Genomic DNA, 15525 nt, shown 5'->3' on the forward strand with positions numbered 1-15525 from the left:
TCCGTGTTTAAAGTGTACTAAACATTCCCTCTTCTGAGTTGTGAGCATGAACGAATAAGCTCTGAACTGTAGAAACTACCAGGGCCAAATAATTCCAGGGGCCGAAATGATGTGGCTGATGCGTCCGAGTTCTGTCAGATAGGTTTGGTTTGGCTGGGGCTAGGAATCAGGGCTCTGTCTTCTCGGCATCCCCTGTACCCCTTGTGTATTGCACAGGGGAGGGGTGTCTATCCTGCGGGGATGTTGTGTCAGGGGGCGACTTCCCAGCAGTGTGGTGTAGACTCAGTGATTCAGCCCAGAGGCACTCACAGGGCTCTGTAAACACCGTGGGCCCGAGTTGGCAGCTGCAGTTAACTGGCCCCTGTCGGTGAAGGCCCAGGCTGGCAGGACCCAGAGAGAGCCTGGCGCCTGGACGCCATTGTCCACCTCAGGAATGGGCCTGGTAGATTGTCACTGCTGTTGACACAAAAGCTGCCTTGTTGCAACTCCTTATAAATCCATCCAGGTCTATGGGCCTGGGCCAGAGCCATGACAACACTCTATACCAGCTGGGAGGCAGGAAGCCAAGTTAGCCAAGATACATGTTTGTCATTTAGTAACTGAAGGGGGATTTAAAAGAAGGTCCAAGACACCAGCCACCTTGGCTCCCAGGATTGTTCTGAAGTTTGGCCACAAATTGGCCCTCAGTTAGGGGCCAAGGGTAGCCGGAGAGACGGTCTGCCATTGCCAAGGAGAGAGTGTTCTTTGGATGGAGGGCTCCTGGGGACAGGAGGAATTTGCTGAGGTCAGTTTTTGAGCTGAGCCCCTTCCCTCCCCAAGAAAGCCAACGATGAAACTCATGGCTGTGCTCTGCTTGCAGGAGAAGTTGTGAACACACATGGTCCTGTGGAGCCTGACAAAGACAACATCCGCCAGGAGCCCTACACGCTGCCCCAGGGCTTCACCTGGGACGCCTTGGACCTGGGGGACCGTGGTGTGGTGAGTAGGCCTGGGCTGACCACCAGCATGGACAGGGCACCGCGTTCACCGAGAACGCAGCCAAGGTGGCTTCTCCTCGGGCCTTCCTCGAGGACTCTTCTAAGAAGAGCCGAGCCAAGCAGGGCTAGCAGATCCCTCCCATCTGTTGCCTCTGGGATCTGCCCACGACTCCGCCTGAATAGCACACAGCATCTCTGGCGCGTTGAGAGTTAACCCCTGCAGCTCGCTCCCCAAGGTGGATACCTCTTCTTCATGCTTTCATTTTCCCTGTTCGTCCGTTCATTCAGTCCCTTGTCTTTGCGATGGAGTGGTCTGTTACTTGGATGACATTCTTGGCCTGCCACACTTCCTGTGCTTAAGTCTGCCCCTCTACCCCTGGTGACTCAGTTTCCCTCTTAAGCACTAGATTGCTTGTTCCAGGAGTCCCTGCCCTGCCCGGATGAAAAGGATTTGTGAGATTAAATAGAGTTTTTGGTAGTTTGCCTTGTTCCCAACAGCTTGGAGCCCCAGGGTATTGGCCTTGGTTTCCATGGCCCCCCCCCACCGCCCCCGCCTCTGGCAGAATACTTCTAAGGCGGCTCCTCTTCTCTCTGCAGCTGAAAGAACTCTACACTCTCCTGAATGAGAACTATGTGGAAGATGATGATAACATGTTCCGGTTTGATTATTCCCCAGAATTTCTTTTGTGGTGAGTTGTAAGGACTTCCCTACGGTTCTGAGGCCACAGAGCAGAAAAGCAAGGCGCCAGATTGCTCATCCCTCCTAAGTGCCAGCCTTTTAATGGCAAATCAGTGTGTGGTTTTGGAGATTGCTTCCAGTGGAGCTCAGAATTGAAACTTTATGTAAGGCACAATGACTGGGTGAGAAATTCCTTTATGGAATTGGTACCCAGAAGAAAAAATCGTCTGTTGTATAATGACTTTAGGTGAGAAGGGAAGGAGGGATGAGACCTGCTAAGATTTAAAAGAATAGAGGGTCATTTTCAGTCTTATTTCCTGAGCATGTTTGGTTGTATAGAAATGGCCTTGCCTGGCTGAGCACTCCTTCCCCTTTCCGGCCTCATTTAATATCCAAGGAGGTAGGGCATGAGGCTGGCACAGAGGGGACCTGTCTGAAGGGGGAGGGAAAGGAAGACCGCCAGAGTGGAAGGCGGGGAGGAGATGGAGCCCAGAGCTCCAGAGGCTCCACAGCCGGCTCCTGACCACGGGACCCGCTGGATTTGGAGCCAAGGAGGCTGGGGCTCCAGCTCAGGCTGTCAGAGTCAGTGAGCACAAAGAAACTGGATCAGTATGAAATCTTCAGTGTGACAGCCCTGGGTTGGGTAAATAGGCCAAGTGGACTGAGCAGCAAGAAAGGGCTGTGACTTGGTCCCATTGGTGTCCAGGAGGATTTGGCCTGAAAGTGGATTTCAGAGAATTGAGCTGTTCTCTCCCCAGGGAGATGGTAGCATGAGGTTAGAGCCAGACTCAGTGGTGGGCCCAGACAGTCTGCCCAGCCCGCTGGCAGGCAGCCCCGTGCCCACAGCTCCTGTCTCTCTTCCAGGGCTCTCCGGCCGCCTGGCTGGCTCCCCCAGTGGCACTGTGGGGTTCGAGTGGTCTCGAGTCGGAAACTAGTTGGGTTCATCAGCGCCATCCCGGCAAACATCCATATCTACGACACGTAAGCACCAGCGCCACCCCCGACCCGTGTCCCCACCGTGGAAAGTGGGGGGAAAACATATACATAGCTTCCATAGAAGCAGGAGGGAAGTTCCCCTGAAGGGAGGGAACTTGGGTTCCTAGGAATAGAAATTCATAATAGGAACTGCCCATCTTGCTCTGAATTGTTGCTGGAGCTCTTGTCTGTGACCTGGGCTGGAAGGGGTCCGCCCTGAGGGCTGACCCACTCCCTGACCAGCTTGTTGGCACTTATGCCAGTCACGCATCGCCATGCTCGAGCCACTCAGAAGTGGGCTGGTGTGACTCATACCCACGGTCGTGGGGCCTTCCAGCTCTGCTCTTCGTTTCTTTGGAAATGTCAGAACCATTTATCTACCACAGCCTTCTGCGCTTGGGGGAGTCAGAACCCCTGAAATCGTAGGATAGTCCTTGACTTCTGTGGGGTTCCTGATGGCTGAAGATGGGGCTCGCTCAGCTTGCTCTGGGGGCTTCACCAGGAAGATGCCGGTGGTGCCTTAAATAAAGGAGTTTGCTTGAGTCCCTCTTTGGAAATAGAGTCTGTGTTGAGGAGAGACCAGGTTCCTTGCCTAGTGCAGCAGAGCAGGGCGATGGGAGGGTGTTCCTAGCTGCTGAGCACAGGTGGGGCCAGAACACGAGCCTGTGCTGGGGGCCCCGCTCCCTACACGGGCCTCCCATGCTTTAAGGGATGGCCTCGCCTGGTAAAAGCCTCGACCCTGGGTTTTCTCTTGACTCTGCAGAGAGAAGAAGATGGTAGAGATCAACTTCCTGTGTGTCCACAAGAAGCTGCGCTCCAAGAGAGTGGCTCCAGTGCTGATCCGTGAGATAACCCGGCGGGTTCACCTGGAGGGCATCTTCCAAGCTGTTTACACTGCCGGGGTGGTGTTACCAAAGCCTGTCGGCACCTGCAGGTAAAAACCTCTTCTTGGAGAGGTTCTCGAAATGGTGGTGTGCCCACTCTAGTTGGGGAGCTTGTGTCACCATGAGTCACAGCTCTGCCCCTCAGCTCAGTGCATGGCCGAGAGCATCCGCTGTTCTGGTGTCTGAAAAGGTGGGGGGTGGTGCCCACAGGAGCCGAGTAGGGCACACGGGGAGTGAAAGGGAGTCAGTAGGAACGACAGCCTGCACAGCGCATGCCCTGTCCAAAGGGGTCAGGCTTTCTTAGCTCCCTCTGATTCCTGCCATGTGGAAATGGCAGGGGGTCAGTCTGCTGGGGGTTTGTTTTAAAGGCTGAGCCCAAATCTGGTTCTTTATGGTAAATGTCCTATAGTTTTAAATGAGTGGCTCTGTTTTGTTCTGAATATTATGTGGGCCAAAGAGAGCATGTCTCATCTCTGTGAACCAAGCAAAACCTCTGTCTTTGAAAGTTCTTTGGAACAATTGAGTACTCTCTGCCTTAAGAGCTTCTAAAGTGAAAACATCAGTTAGGTGCCAAAGAGGAGGGAGGCAGAGGCCGGACGTTTGGAGAACCTCGGGTCTTTTCCACTGATTTGATTCCCCGAGTGAGGACTCCTGTCCCAAGACAACTGCTGGTACGGAGGAGGGGCTTGTGAACTTGAGGAAGAAATTATGGGAAGAACTGTGGCCACTCTGCACTCACTGTGGGGTATGCTCTGCACTCACTGTGGGGTACGCTCTGCACTCACTGTGGGGTACGGAGCTCCTGGGTGGCCCGCTCAAGTGGGGCCTGATGGCTCTCTCATGCCACCTGCTGGCCATCTGGAGAGGTCCTCTTAGTGCGACTTGCCACGGCCCTCTGAGGACAGGAGGTCTGTGTCCCCACAGGTACTGGCATCGGTCCCTAAATCCCCGGAAGCTGATTGAAGTGAAGTTCTCCCACTTGAGCAGAAACATGACCATGCAGCGCACCATGAAGCTGTACCGACTACCAGAGGCCAGTGGGGCCCCGGGGCCTGGGCAGGAGCGGGAGGGCGGCGGGGGTGGGGGGGCGGCGGTGGAGGGAGGCCTGGAGACCGGGAGAGCCTGGTGGGGCCTGAGCCAGGGGCAGGGGGCTCTCTTACCAGAAAAGCAGCCCAGCCCATGGTTTCCGGATTCCTGGCCTTGCCCTTTCTCTCCTCCTCTTATCTGTAGCCTGGGTTTTATTTTAGTTGGACTTTCTGTTTTCCCAAGCCTGCACCTGGACTCGCTTCTCTGCCATCTGTTGGCAGACTCAGAGAGCGCCTATTTTGTAATCTCAGCCTGAGGGCAGCACAGTGGGGAGAGGAATCTGCTGTACTGCAGCCCATCCCAGGACCAGTGTAAACGAGCCATAGAGTATCTGTTGCTACTTCTGCTGAGTCGGGTAGAGGGTGGGTGACTGAGCCTTCGAGGGGAGCTGAGATTTCCAGGCTCAGTCCTCCTGCTCAGATTTTGCCACTGAAGGACCAGGCAGCTTCGGTGAGCTGGTTTTCAACTCTGGGCCTTGGTTTGCCTGGTTTGCCAGTGAGATGGATGCTCCTGGGTCTTACAGTCCTTTCTCTTCCCTCAGAGCCCTTCCAGGCAGGGTCAGCGCAGTCACTGGGTGCCGGCTGACCCGAGGGCCGACCCACCGCTGGGCCAGGGTCATCAGTGTCCAGTTTGGAGGGCCCGCCGCAGCACAGTTAGGCACTGCCCAGGAGACCAGACTAGGGAGCCACAATGAGTGTCCCCTCCTTTCTGTTCTCATGCTAGACTGGTCCCGCCTGCTAGGCAGACAGAGAGCATTCTTTTAAGTGGTGTTGCAGCTAGGAGAATGTCTCTGGATCTCCTTGCCTGTGGGAGAACCCCAGCAGGGCTGCTTTTTCAGTCCAGGATTTGAGGTGTCACTGTGGGTGGTGCCACGTAGAAATAAGGTCAGTGAGTGTTCCCTAGTGACATCAGGTTTAGCAAGGAATTTTGGCAGCTGGAGTTTGTGGAGCTGCAGTTTTAAAAGCAATTCCTGTTCACCTGAAACTAACACAACGGTGCTACTCAAGTATACTCCAGTGTAAACTTACAGATAAAGCAGGTCTTGCACTGGGAATCGGTTGTGTCAGGCAGTGACTGCGGTATATAAACCTGTCATTATTTAGTCACGAAGTTGTGTCCTGACTCTTTTCTGACTCCATGGGTGGTAGCGTGCCAGGCTCCTCTGTCCATGAGATTTCCCAGGCAAGAATATTGGAGTGGGTTGCCATTTTCTTTTCCAGGCCTCAGCATGGAACCCTGTCTCCTGCATTGGCAAGCAGATTCTTTACCACTGAGCCACCAGGGAAGCCCCATATAAACCTACTCCACCCCATTTGCAGATTTGGCTGACCTCACCTCAGACAGTAAAGAATATGCCTGCAATGCAGGAGACCCAGTTTCAATCCCTGGGTCGGGAAGATCCCCTGGAGAAAGGAATGGCTACCCACTTGAGTATTCTTGCCTGGAGGATGAGCAGAAGAGGCTGGCGGGCTACAGTACCTGGGGTCGCAAAGAGTCGGGCACTATCAAGTGACTGACACTTTCATTTTTTTCACCTTTGTGTATTAAGCCCTTGGGGATGTTCCCTCAGCCACAGTATTTATTCCCGAGCATCACATGGCTTCTTTTCCACTTAAGCATTTTCTAAGGAGAAGCAGCTGTGGAGTGGGATTCTGGCAGGAGATTAAGTCCTGGGAATTTAATGCTTTTCTTCTGAATTTAACTGGCATCACTGTCCTGCCAGGGGTGCTGCTGGTCCAACGGTGTGCTAGTGGACATCCCTAAGTGGGCATCCAGGGTAGACTCTGCTGGGCCCCCAGGGTTCCACGGTGCCTGTGGCTGGGTGCCTGTGAAGTGCCCTAAGTCGGTAGGAGATGGAGCCGTGCAGAAAGAGACGAGCTGCAGTTGAGGGGGAGAGGATTGTGAGGCTCAAGGGTGGGGAGCTAAGAAAGCCTTTGGGAGGCCCAGGAACAGCCCTGGGCTGGACCCACTTCAGCACATCCATGCGTTGGCCAGGGCTTCTTCATCACGGCACCATTGACACTTTGGGTCAGGTAGTTGTTGGTCAAGCAGACCATCCTGTATGTTGCAGAATGTTTACCAGCATCCCTGGTTTCTCCATACCAGTAGCCACCCTGCCCCTAATGTGACAACCCAAAAACATCTCCAAATATGGTCAGATGTCCCCTGGGAGGCAAAATCGCTTCTGTTGAGCGCTCCTGGGCCAGAAATACAGACGGTCACAGCTACAACAACCACTGGTTCCGAGGGTGGCTGGTCTTGGGCCCTGTGCTGGGGCGTCTGGAGCAGGCAGGGCTGTGATGGGCTGTGTTTTCTTAGGAAGCCAGCCTGGGCCATGTGGATAAGAGATTGACGCAACAGCCTTAGCCAAGGATGGCAGCCTTAACCGGCAGGGAAAGGGCCAGATTCACCATGAGGGTGGGACTTGTGCTTGCGGATGTGGACAGGGGGTGAGAGGGGGCTACCTGAGATGATCGAGGAGGCTCTCTTGAGGGCGTGGGGGGGTAGACTCAGGGTCAGGGTAGGAAGGCAGACAGCATGAGCTTTTCGGTTCGTGGAGGACTTGAGAGGGAGCCAGGGCGCTCATGGTCAGCACATCTCATGCTCTCTGGTTTCTTTCTTCCAGACTCCCAAGACAGCTGGGCTGCGACCAATGGAGAAAAAGGACATTCCAGTAGTGCACCAGCTCCTCAGCCGGTACCTGAAGCAGTTCCACCTCACGCCTGTCATGAGCCAGGAGGAGGTGGAGCACTGGTTCTACCCCCAGGAGAATATCATTGACACTTTTGTGGTGGAGGTGAGCGGGGACGCGTGTTCTGGGCCTTGGCCCCGTGGACAGGGAGGCGTTCTCCCGCAGTGATGGGTATCCCCGGGCTCGGTAACCGAAGAGCAGTTGACCAGAGAGTTGGCACCCTAGCCTTCCTGGACCACCTGTGCTTGGGCTCCACTAAAGGCAGGAAGTTGTAGCTTGCATTTGCTAAAAAGAGCTCTTCTGGCCCTGGCGTGAGCCCTTCATCTCTCCCTCCCCGCTGCTGACCCTGAGCAGACAGAGCTGAGCCCCAGTTGGTCAGGTGAGCTCTGCTGGGTCTGGAGCTGGCTGGACGTTTGTGGGGCCATGAGCTGTGAGAAGGCCCTGTTGCTGCAGGTGGGGAAGGAGTGTGGCAGAGTCAGTCTCCCGGCCCAGCCTGGGTTTTCCTCCCAGCGCCGTCCTCGGGTTCCCTCTTGATGTGTTTTCTCCTCCCTGTGTATCCTGTTTCAGTTTCCACTCATTCATCTGGAGGGACAGAGCTGCCCGAGGGTGGCGGAGGGCAATGGGAACATTCTGTTCCCAGGCTGCGCGGCCCCGTGCCGGTGTGACCCTGCCTTCTTTATTGTCTTCCCATCAGAATGCAAACGGGGAGGTGACTGATTTCCTGAGCTTTTATACACTTCCGTCCACCATCATGAACCACCCGACCCACAAGAGTCTGAAGGCTGCTTACTCTTTCTACAATGTTCACACTCAGACCCCTCTCCTAGACCTCATGAGCGACGCCCTCGTTCTCGCCAAAATGGTGAGGAGCCAACCAGAGGGAAGGGGCGGTGGGGCAGTGCTGAGCACAGCTCTCAGGAGCTGCTCCTGGGCGGGGGGGCTTCAAGGCCTCGTCATCTTCCTGCTTCACTCTGGGAGCAGCCTAGCGGTTTCCAGCCCTCAGCTCAAAAACTAGGAGGGAGCAAGGAGTGTCCACACCAGGTGAAGGCATTGAACTCCTGATGTATTTCAGTGAGTTTTGTTCTCACGGGAGGTGCTGCCAAGGAGCCTGAATAGCCAGGCCTGCACGGGGAGGTGAGGGGTTCTCCTTACGACCTCCCCAATGTGGGAATGGGAAGATTGGTGGTGTCTGTTGTGGTGAGTCATGAGCCGCTGACTGGTGGGGCATGGCGGAGAGGGGTCCAGGTTTCTCTCTCACCTGAGAGGTCACTGGGCAGCCCTAGCCCGTGGGGTCTACCTGCGCTCGGCCTGGTCCACTGTGCGCCGGCTGCCAGCCACCATCCAGTCCCTGATCAAGTCTGTCACAGCCTCAGAGAAGCATGTCACATGTCATTAAGTCCCTCGGTGCGCCAAGGCCTGGGACTTGGGGCGACAGGGAGTTGGGGAGCAGTGAGGCTCAAGAGCAGAGGTGCTCTTGAGCACCTTCTCTTAGGAAAAGGTTCAGGCCTTGGTCTCCAGAGAGGACTGTGGAAGTTACCTGCATGTTTCAGGGAAGCATAGCAATGGGAGCGGCGGCCTGGACTCTGGGTGCACAAATGCGTCCTTGTGGGGACGCTGCGGAGAGGCCAGGTAAGGTGGCACTCAGCACGTCATGAGAACTGCTACCAGAGAGCAGGGCGCTAACGGGAGTCTGGATGTCCACAGAAGCAGCAGGCGCCTCTGAAGGCAGATCGCTGCCCTGGCCGCCTGCCCGTGAGGCAGTTCTGATACAACAGGAGAGAGAGGGCAGGAATGCGAGGCGGCGTCCACCCATCCTCACCTGTCCTTGTTTCTCCCTGCTGCCCCGCAGAAAGGGTTTGACGTGTTCAATGCACTGGATCTCATGGAGAACAAAACCTTCCTGGAGAAGCTCAAGTTCGGCATTGGGGATGGCAACCTACAGTATTACCTGTACAATTGGAAGTGCCCCAGCATGGGGGCAGAGAAGGTATGTACATTCTGGGCACCCTGGCAGCTGGGCCCACTCGGGGCTGGCCTGGGTCAGGTGTTGGTACCTGTAATAGAAGCAGGGCCTTGGGTCTGGGATCCAGCATCAGTCTGGGCCCTGGAAGAGTCCCCTCCCTCTGGTGGCCACACGAGCAGGGCCAGTGTTCCCCTGTGAGCAGCAGGTGTGAGGGGGGCAGAGGGCACAGGCCCCTGAGCCACACGGAAGTGGGAAGGTTGTCAGCATCCTCCCACCAGGCGAGTGGCCTCGTCCAATGCGGCAGGGCTTTGGGACTGTCCCAGGACACTGGCCAGTCACATGCCCGTGGTCTGCCAGGAAGAGAGAGTCTGACTCAAGGGGCTGCTGCCCTCGTCCCAGCATGGCCCTTCCTCCACCAGCTCCAGAGGGCAGCTCAGGGCCAGGGGAAGCCGACACTTATAGGGTACCTGGCAGATGAACTGGAGTGCGGCCTGGTGCCCAGTATTCCTCAGGGTGCTGCAGATAAAGGCTCTGATGTCTGAAGCATCAGGTAGAGGTTGAGTGAGAGCCCAGGACTCGCCGGAGCCTGCTCACTCCGCACAGTAGCGCCCTGCGGACTCTGTCACTGGGCCTTCAGGACTGCACGGGGAGTAGGGGAGTCCGGATAGCTGCCCCCTCAACTCTGCCTTTCCCCTCTTGGCTCTCCTAGGTTGGGCTGGTGTTACAGTAACCAGTTGCCAGTGAGATTCTGGATAAAGCCACTGAGAATTACCAGGAAATGGAGCCCCACCACTTGTTGGTCCAATTTTCACAAACGTGAGAATCCCTGGCAAGGGGAGCAGAACTGAACCGGCTTTACAGACCGCCGCTGAACTTGATGATTGTATTAATGGCGTAGGCTGCGAGATGCCATCTCTGGCCGTGTCTCTGGTCTCCCTGTTTTCCAATTAATCGCATCGTTATGCAGCCGCGATCAAGGGAATGTAACTGCTGAAAACTAGCTCGTGATTGGCATATTATGGAGTTAACGGGTGAATAATAAAAGTATATATATATATTATATATATATATATAAATATTTTAAATATCTTTCATGTTCCAAATGTACAAGGATGTTTGGTCTCTAATGAAAAACTGAATCCAGATCATTCCTCAAAATTCGACTCTAAGGCCAGTGCCCGACAGACACATATCGGTACAATTGAATTGTTTCCTTCTGAAAGCAGGCATGGACTTTTCTCAGGGGAGCAGGAGAAAGAGGATGTGGGAGGCTTACCCAGTTCCCCTTCTGAGTCAGCTGGGTTTGATTGGCTTGGCAATGGCAGCGTCGGGTGGAGGGGCTGTGCAGGGCTTTGGGGAGGGCTCAGCGCTCTCTGGGAAGAGCAGGTGGAGGCCTGGCTGGGGCAGACCTGACTCTGAGGCGCTCCTGCAGGGGCTGTACCTTTTTTGCATCCTGAACCTGCGCAGCAGGGATGACCTGTGAAAGTGCGTTTCATGAATCCAGTTCCCTCTTCTAGTCCTCTTGGCCTGCTCCCTGTAGGAAGTCATCCTGCCAACAACTGACTTTTACATCCAGGCTCTCTAGCCAACTGTTGCCAATCTTATATGACAGGGATAAGTCCTGTGAGATTGTTTTTCCACTGCCTGGGGTGACTGGCAGTATGAAGGAGACCTTTGACCTCCTTGTATAGCACCTGGGACCTTGTGGAGACTATGTCAGTGCAGGCCCTGCCTAGCTCATCTTAGAGCAAAGAACCAGGACCTGATGCCCCCAGGATTGGTTGGGCAAGGATGGTGTGGGGCTGATACCCAGACCTCAGCCTCCAGCCCTGGGCCGGTGCCTTCCAGCCCATTAGCCGTCTCTGCTCCTTTCCAAGACATACAGCCTGCAGGTCACGGCAGGAAGTGGTGATGAGATGCCAGTCTGCACTTGGCAACAGAAATGATTTCCTGTTGCCATTGTCAGAGTCTGATTTCCACTGATGATGTGTTGTGGATTTTTGCGGTGGTAATGGTGACTGATGCTGCCTATGGCCCTCCAAATAATGGAGGTTCCAGTCACATGACTGTCACGTAGGCATTCCTCAGTTTCGCTCAGCCAAGTGGTTTGGGGAGGGTTGGGCTATGAATTGTCAGCAGCAGCAACTCATATCCAGACTTGTATGTAACTTTTGCTCTAGGACGAGGTCAGTGGGTGGATGGTGTGACGTGTGAGGTAGGGGGTTTCCTGGCTGCTTTTACCTCTACTTGTAGAGGGAAGGAAGTCTTGCCGGCAGGCCAGGCTCAGCCCAGCTGTGGGAACTGAAATCGTGTTCCATGGGCCAGGAGGGCTGTGTTGCAGGCTGTGGGCTCTGGTGAGGTTTGCCAGAGACTGATTGTGCAGAGTCCCCAGAGCTGGAGGGGATCATGTGCTTAGTTGGGATGGGGCCGTGCTGCCCCTGCCCAAGCAGGGCTGCTGGCCAGGCTTCCTGCAGACGGAACCCCCAACTCCATTGATCACACTTTCATCAGAGGCCTCTAGGGGGCCTCCTTTCTCCCCGTTGTCCCTGTGCTGCAAACTGTAGGCCCCCATCGTGGCTGACCTTTGACTCCTTGACTCCAAGATACCCAGACCAAAGAAGCTGCTGTTCTCAGCAAGATGTGCACTGCATTCCACAGACGGCGGAGTCGGAGAGGCAGGGGCTTGCCCACACAGCCTCACAGACATCAGACACATGGCATCCCATGGCCCAGAGCAGCCCACCCTGTGCGTGCTTCTAAAGATGTCAGAGAAAAAGTTCCCGACTCTCCCACCTCAGGCAGGACTGGAACTTGGACAGGCTCCCTGTCACGAGCTTGCTCAGCTCTGGGCCAGGTCCCGGCCTGAGCTGCCTCTGAAATTTGGGGTGCCTGACGGCCCCAGGAGTGAGCTTTGCCTTGGTGACTAAAGTCATGGGATGGAAACTGTGAGGCCCATGCCCGCTCTGGAAGAAAGCGATTGCCTGGGGAGGTCCCAGTGTCTCCCTGCAGTTGCTCCTTGGACTCTGCTGTCGCCCTCTGTAGGGACCCTGCCCTGCCTTCAGCACCATCCACAGGTCTGCAGGAGTGGGGTTGTGGCTGCTCTTAGTCTTCTTTTTGCCCAAGCACTCCCTGGGTTCTTCACTCGACCCGTTCCAGGACTTCTGGGCAGAGAGAACCATTGCTTGGGGTTTGGGGCCTTGCAGGATGGTGGAGCCGTGACTGGCTTAAACCAAACAAGGCGAAGAGCCCAGGGCCTCCAAGCTCATCAGCTGGGACTTGCCTCAGGCCGCCGCTCACAGTGGGCCTCCGGGGTGTGGCTTCACCCTCTGCCTCCAGTGCTGGGCTTTCAGACTCCATGTTCCTGATGTTTACCTCCAGCCTTTGGAATGACCCCGCAGCACACTCCCACGGCCTCCTGTCTCTGTATGGAGAGAGCTGGGGAGAAAGGAGGTCTCGGTTCTGGACTGAGGTCTGCACAGGGCTGGTGTCCCCACGCACGCCTGCTTCCGAAGATGCTGCTGTCTCGTTTGAAGGCCGGCCTACATCAAGCCACCGCAACACCTAGGTTTATGGAAAATTTCAGGCCTTGCCTGCAACTCCATTCTGACTGCCGTCACCCACTTGCTGACTCACTTGAAGCCTAGGGTGGGTGTCCCGGCGCTCTTGAATTCTTTGCCCAAAGATGACCAGCATTTAACCAACTGAAGGGATGGCCCAAAGGCCTGGATAGCTTCACAGCTTCAGCCCTGGAGAGGGTGGCTGCTGGGCCAGGGGACGGGGTGGGGCGTATCTCTGGCCAGGGCCTTTCCACCCCGGGCTCCCTTCTTCAGGCCTGGCCGCCTGCCCTGGAACCAGAGGAGACGCAGAGCTTCGGGTTATTACTGTCAGGGGAAGGCAGGCCTGCAAACAGACTGTCCCTGGGGAGGCTGTGGGGGAAGATTTCATTCAGATCAGTTCAAAAATACTGATTGACTGCCAACCAGGCACCCGCATCCAGGAACGGGAAAGGGGAGGCTTCACCTTTGTGTCTTGGCTTTGCTCCGGGCTGTGGGAGGGGCATCCATTTCCGGGGTGGGGGAAGAAATACCAAATGCATTGTTGTTCTGCTTGGTACATCTCACTTGTTTCTAATAAAGGAAGCAGCTGAACACAGCCTTCTGCCCTCTTGGTATTCCTCTGGTCAGCAGGTGGCAGGGGAACCCCAGAGCCCCCAATCTGGGCCAGAGCCCTCTCGCCCTGCAAGGAGGGCCCTCGTGACCAGAGACGCTTCTCAATACTTTCCTTTGGCAAGACTACCCTTTGAGGGCCAGCTTGGCTCTTTTTCCCCTAACCTCTCCCACCCGCCAGCAAGGAGCCAGTACTGACTCGGGTTTAGTTTGTGTAAGAGGAGCAGCCAGGCTCTAGGCCAGCACTCAGGACCTTGGCAGAGCCGCCCCCTCAGTCCAGGTCAGCATGGCTCCTCTGACAGAGGGTGCGGGCACCACCCCTCCCACTGTCCAGATGCCACCCCTCCCTTTGCAGGGCAGGAGCCAGGTGGTTCTTTTGAGCCACCTGGGGTGTTTTAATTATTATTTTCTTGACACACAGCATGTGGGATCTTAGTTCCCAGACTAGGGATCGAACCCAAACCCCCTGCATTGGAAACGCAGAGTCCTAACCACTGTACCGCCAAGGAAGTCCCCTCCAGGGGTGCTTAACAATGCAAGCTGTTAGGTCCCACTGAACCCAGAAAATTTCCCAGGAAGGGTCTTGAGGAACCATGTCTGAACTCCTCCCCACCCCAACCCCTGTTCTGTTCCTGTGGACCTTTTCATCCATGTACCCCTCCACGGCTGGTGCCTCCAAGTCCCTTTCCAGGGAACCTGGGCCCTGAGCAGCAGCCTGAGAGGTCCTGCCCCTGGGATCATCCCTGAAGCCTTTTCCCTGACCCTTCCAGACCTAGTTTAGGTCTCTCCCCACCCAGGAGCAGCTCACTCCAGGCTTTCAGGGCTGGGGGGAAAAAAAAAACATAGCCCTGCGGGTGGTCTCCACCCAGCGGTCTTCAGAATTACCAGCTGTGTTTCTTCTTTGCCTTCACCTCCCATAATCAGTTCCTGTCGACTTTGTTGCCTTAAAGATTCTTCCCAGCTTTGGGGCTCTTCTAGCCAGAAACCCTCTTGCTGCATCAAACCAGAGATGAGAGGCAGGATTGGGGCCTCAGTCTGGTGGCCAGGGTTCACCTGACACAGGACCCCCGGCCCAGACCCCGACCAGACCTGGCCCTGTGGGGGCAGGACAACGCTTAGTTGCTCTCCATACCCTCACACTGGACCTGGGGCCTCACCTGCCCCCTCTGTGGGGCTGCAGGGTGGCCGCCCGGCTCTTCTGACAGCCCTGAGACTGTGCATCCAGACTACCTGGCCCGTTCCTTCATGGTTCCTGGATGGGGGGTGGGCATCTGGGCCGCTTGAGTCTAGTTCTCTTCTTTCAGATGCACAGATTCATCAGAACCAAATGCCCTCCTCAGTGTAAACAGAGCAGGGTGAGGCCATCACTTTCTGCATCAGGTCCTGGGATGGCAGGAAGGTGGAGACAGCCCAGCCCTGGGTTCTATGGGGCAGCTTCCAGCGGCAGCCCAGCCCCAGGCCACCCTCCGGGAAATGGGCACCAAGCTCTGTGCTTGTTCAGTGTTGGTCTTGCTGCTTCAAGGAACCCCAGATGCCAGGGCTCCACGCTTAATCCCAGAAAGTCACTCTCTGATGGATTTCCTCCAGATTCTGTCATCTGCGGTCTGGGCACGCTCTCCCAGCATCTCTAGAGGCACCTGAGCAGCCCCCTGCTTCCCAAGCCTTTGTCCAAAAAAGGCTGCTTGGCTGGTGGAAGGAGAGTCCCAGGTCTCTGGGATTCGTCTACTGAAGAGACAGGGGCCTTGAACCCAGCTGAGCCTGGAAAGGGGGGACTCTTTCTGAAGTCCTTCAGAGTCCTGTCACCACCCCCTTTAAAGCTACACTTGCACCCTGGCAGAAGCCCCCCTCACCATTCCAGATCCCCGGTGTGTTTCTCGGGGGGTGGCCTTGTGAACCGCTGTCCTCACAGTCTTGTGATGCTGGCAGCAGCTCTGAGCCAAGAAAGGTCAGGGCTATTTTGAGCTGTGGCAGCCCCTCCAGCGCCCTGTCCTTCTTAGACAAATGACCCAGAGGTGGGAAGAGGCCCAAGGGACATTCTCTCTGCCCCGGCCCTCCCCGAGGCCTGTGGTTGTGGCCTCAGCGGTACTTAGCGGGTGGCAGTGG

At 55.8% G+C, this 15525-nt stretch overlaps 1 protein-coding gene across 1 annotated transcript in view; it reads left to right on the forward strand.

Moving 5' to 3' along the window:
* Nucleotides 1-10345, forward strand: part of NMT1 (N-myristoyltransferase 1) — a 30633-nt gene extending 20288 nt beyond the window's left edge. The window contains exons 4-12 of the mRNA XM_070389967.1: nt 860-978; nt 1575-1666; nt 2521-2637; nt 3395-3565; nt 4440-4548; nt 7228-7398; nt 7988-8155; nt 9143-9280; nt 9966-10345. Coding sequence (XP_070246068.1) covers nt 860-978; nt 1575-1666; nt 2521-2637; nt 3395-3565; nt 4440-4548; nt 7228-7398; nt 7988-8155; nt 9143-9280; nt 9966-9986 — 1106 coding nt within the window. The 3' untranslated portion in view covers nt 9987-10345. The remainder of the gene's footprint in view (nt 1-859; nt 979-1574; nt 1667-2520; nt 2638-3394; nt 3566-4439; nt 4549-7227; nt 7399-7987; nt 8156-9142; nt 9281-9965) is intronic.
* Nucleotides 10346-15525: the final 5180 nt, after the last annotated feature.

This window comes from Bos mutus, chromosome 19 (assembly GCF_027580195.1).
Source record: "Bos mutus isolate GX-2022 chromosome 19, NWIPB_WYAK_1.1, whole genome shotgun sequence".
In the NCBI taxonomy this organism is placed as follows: Eukaryota; Metazoa; Chordata; class Mammalia; order Artiodactyla; family Bovidae; genus Bos; species Bos mutus.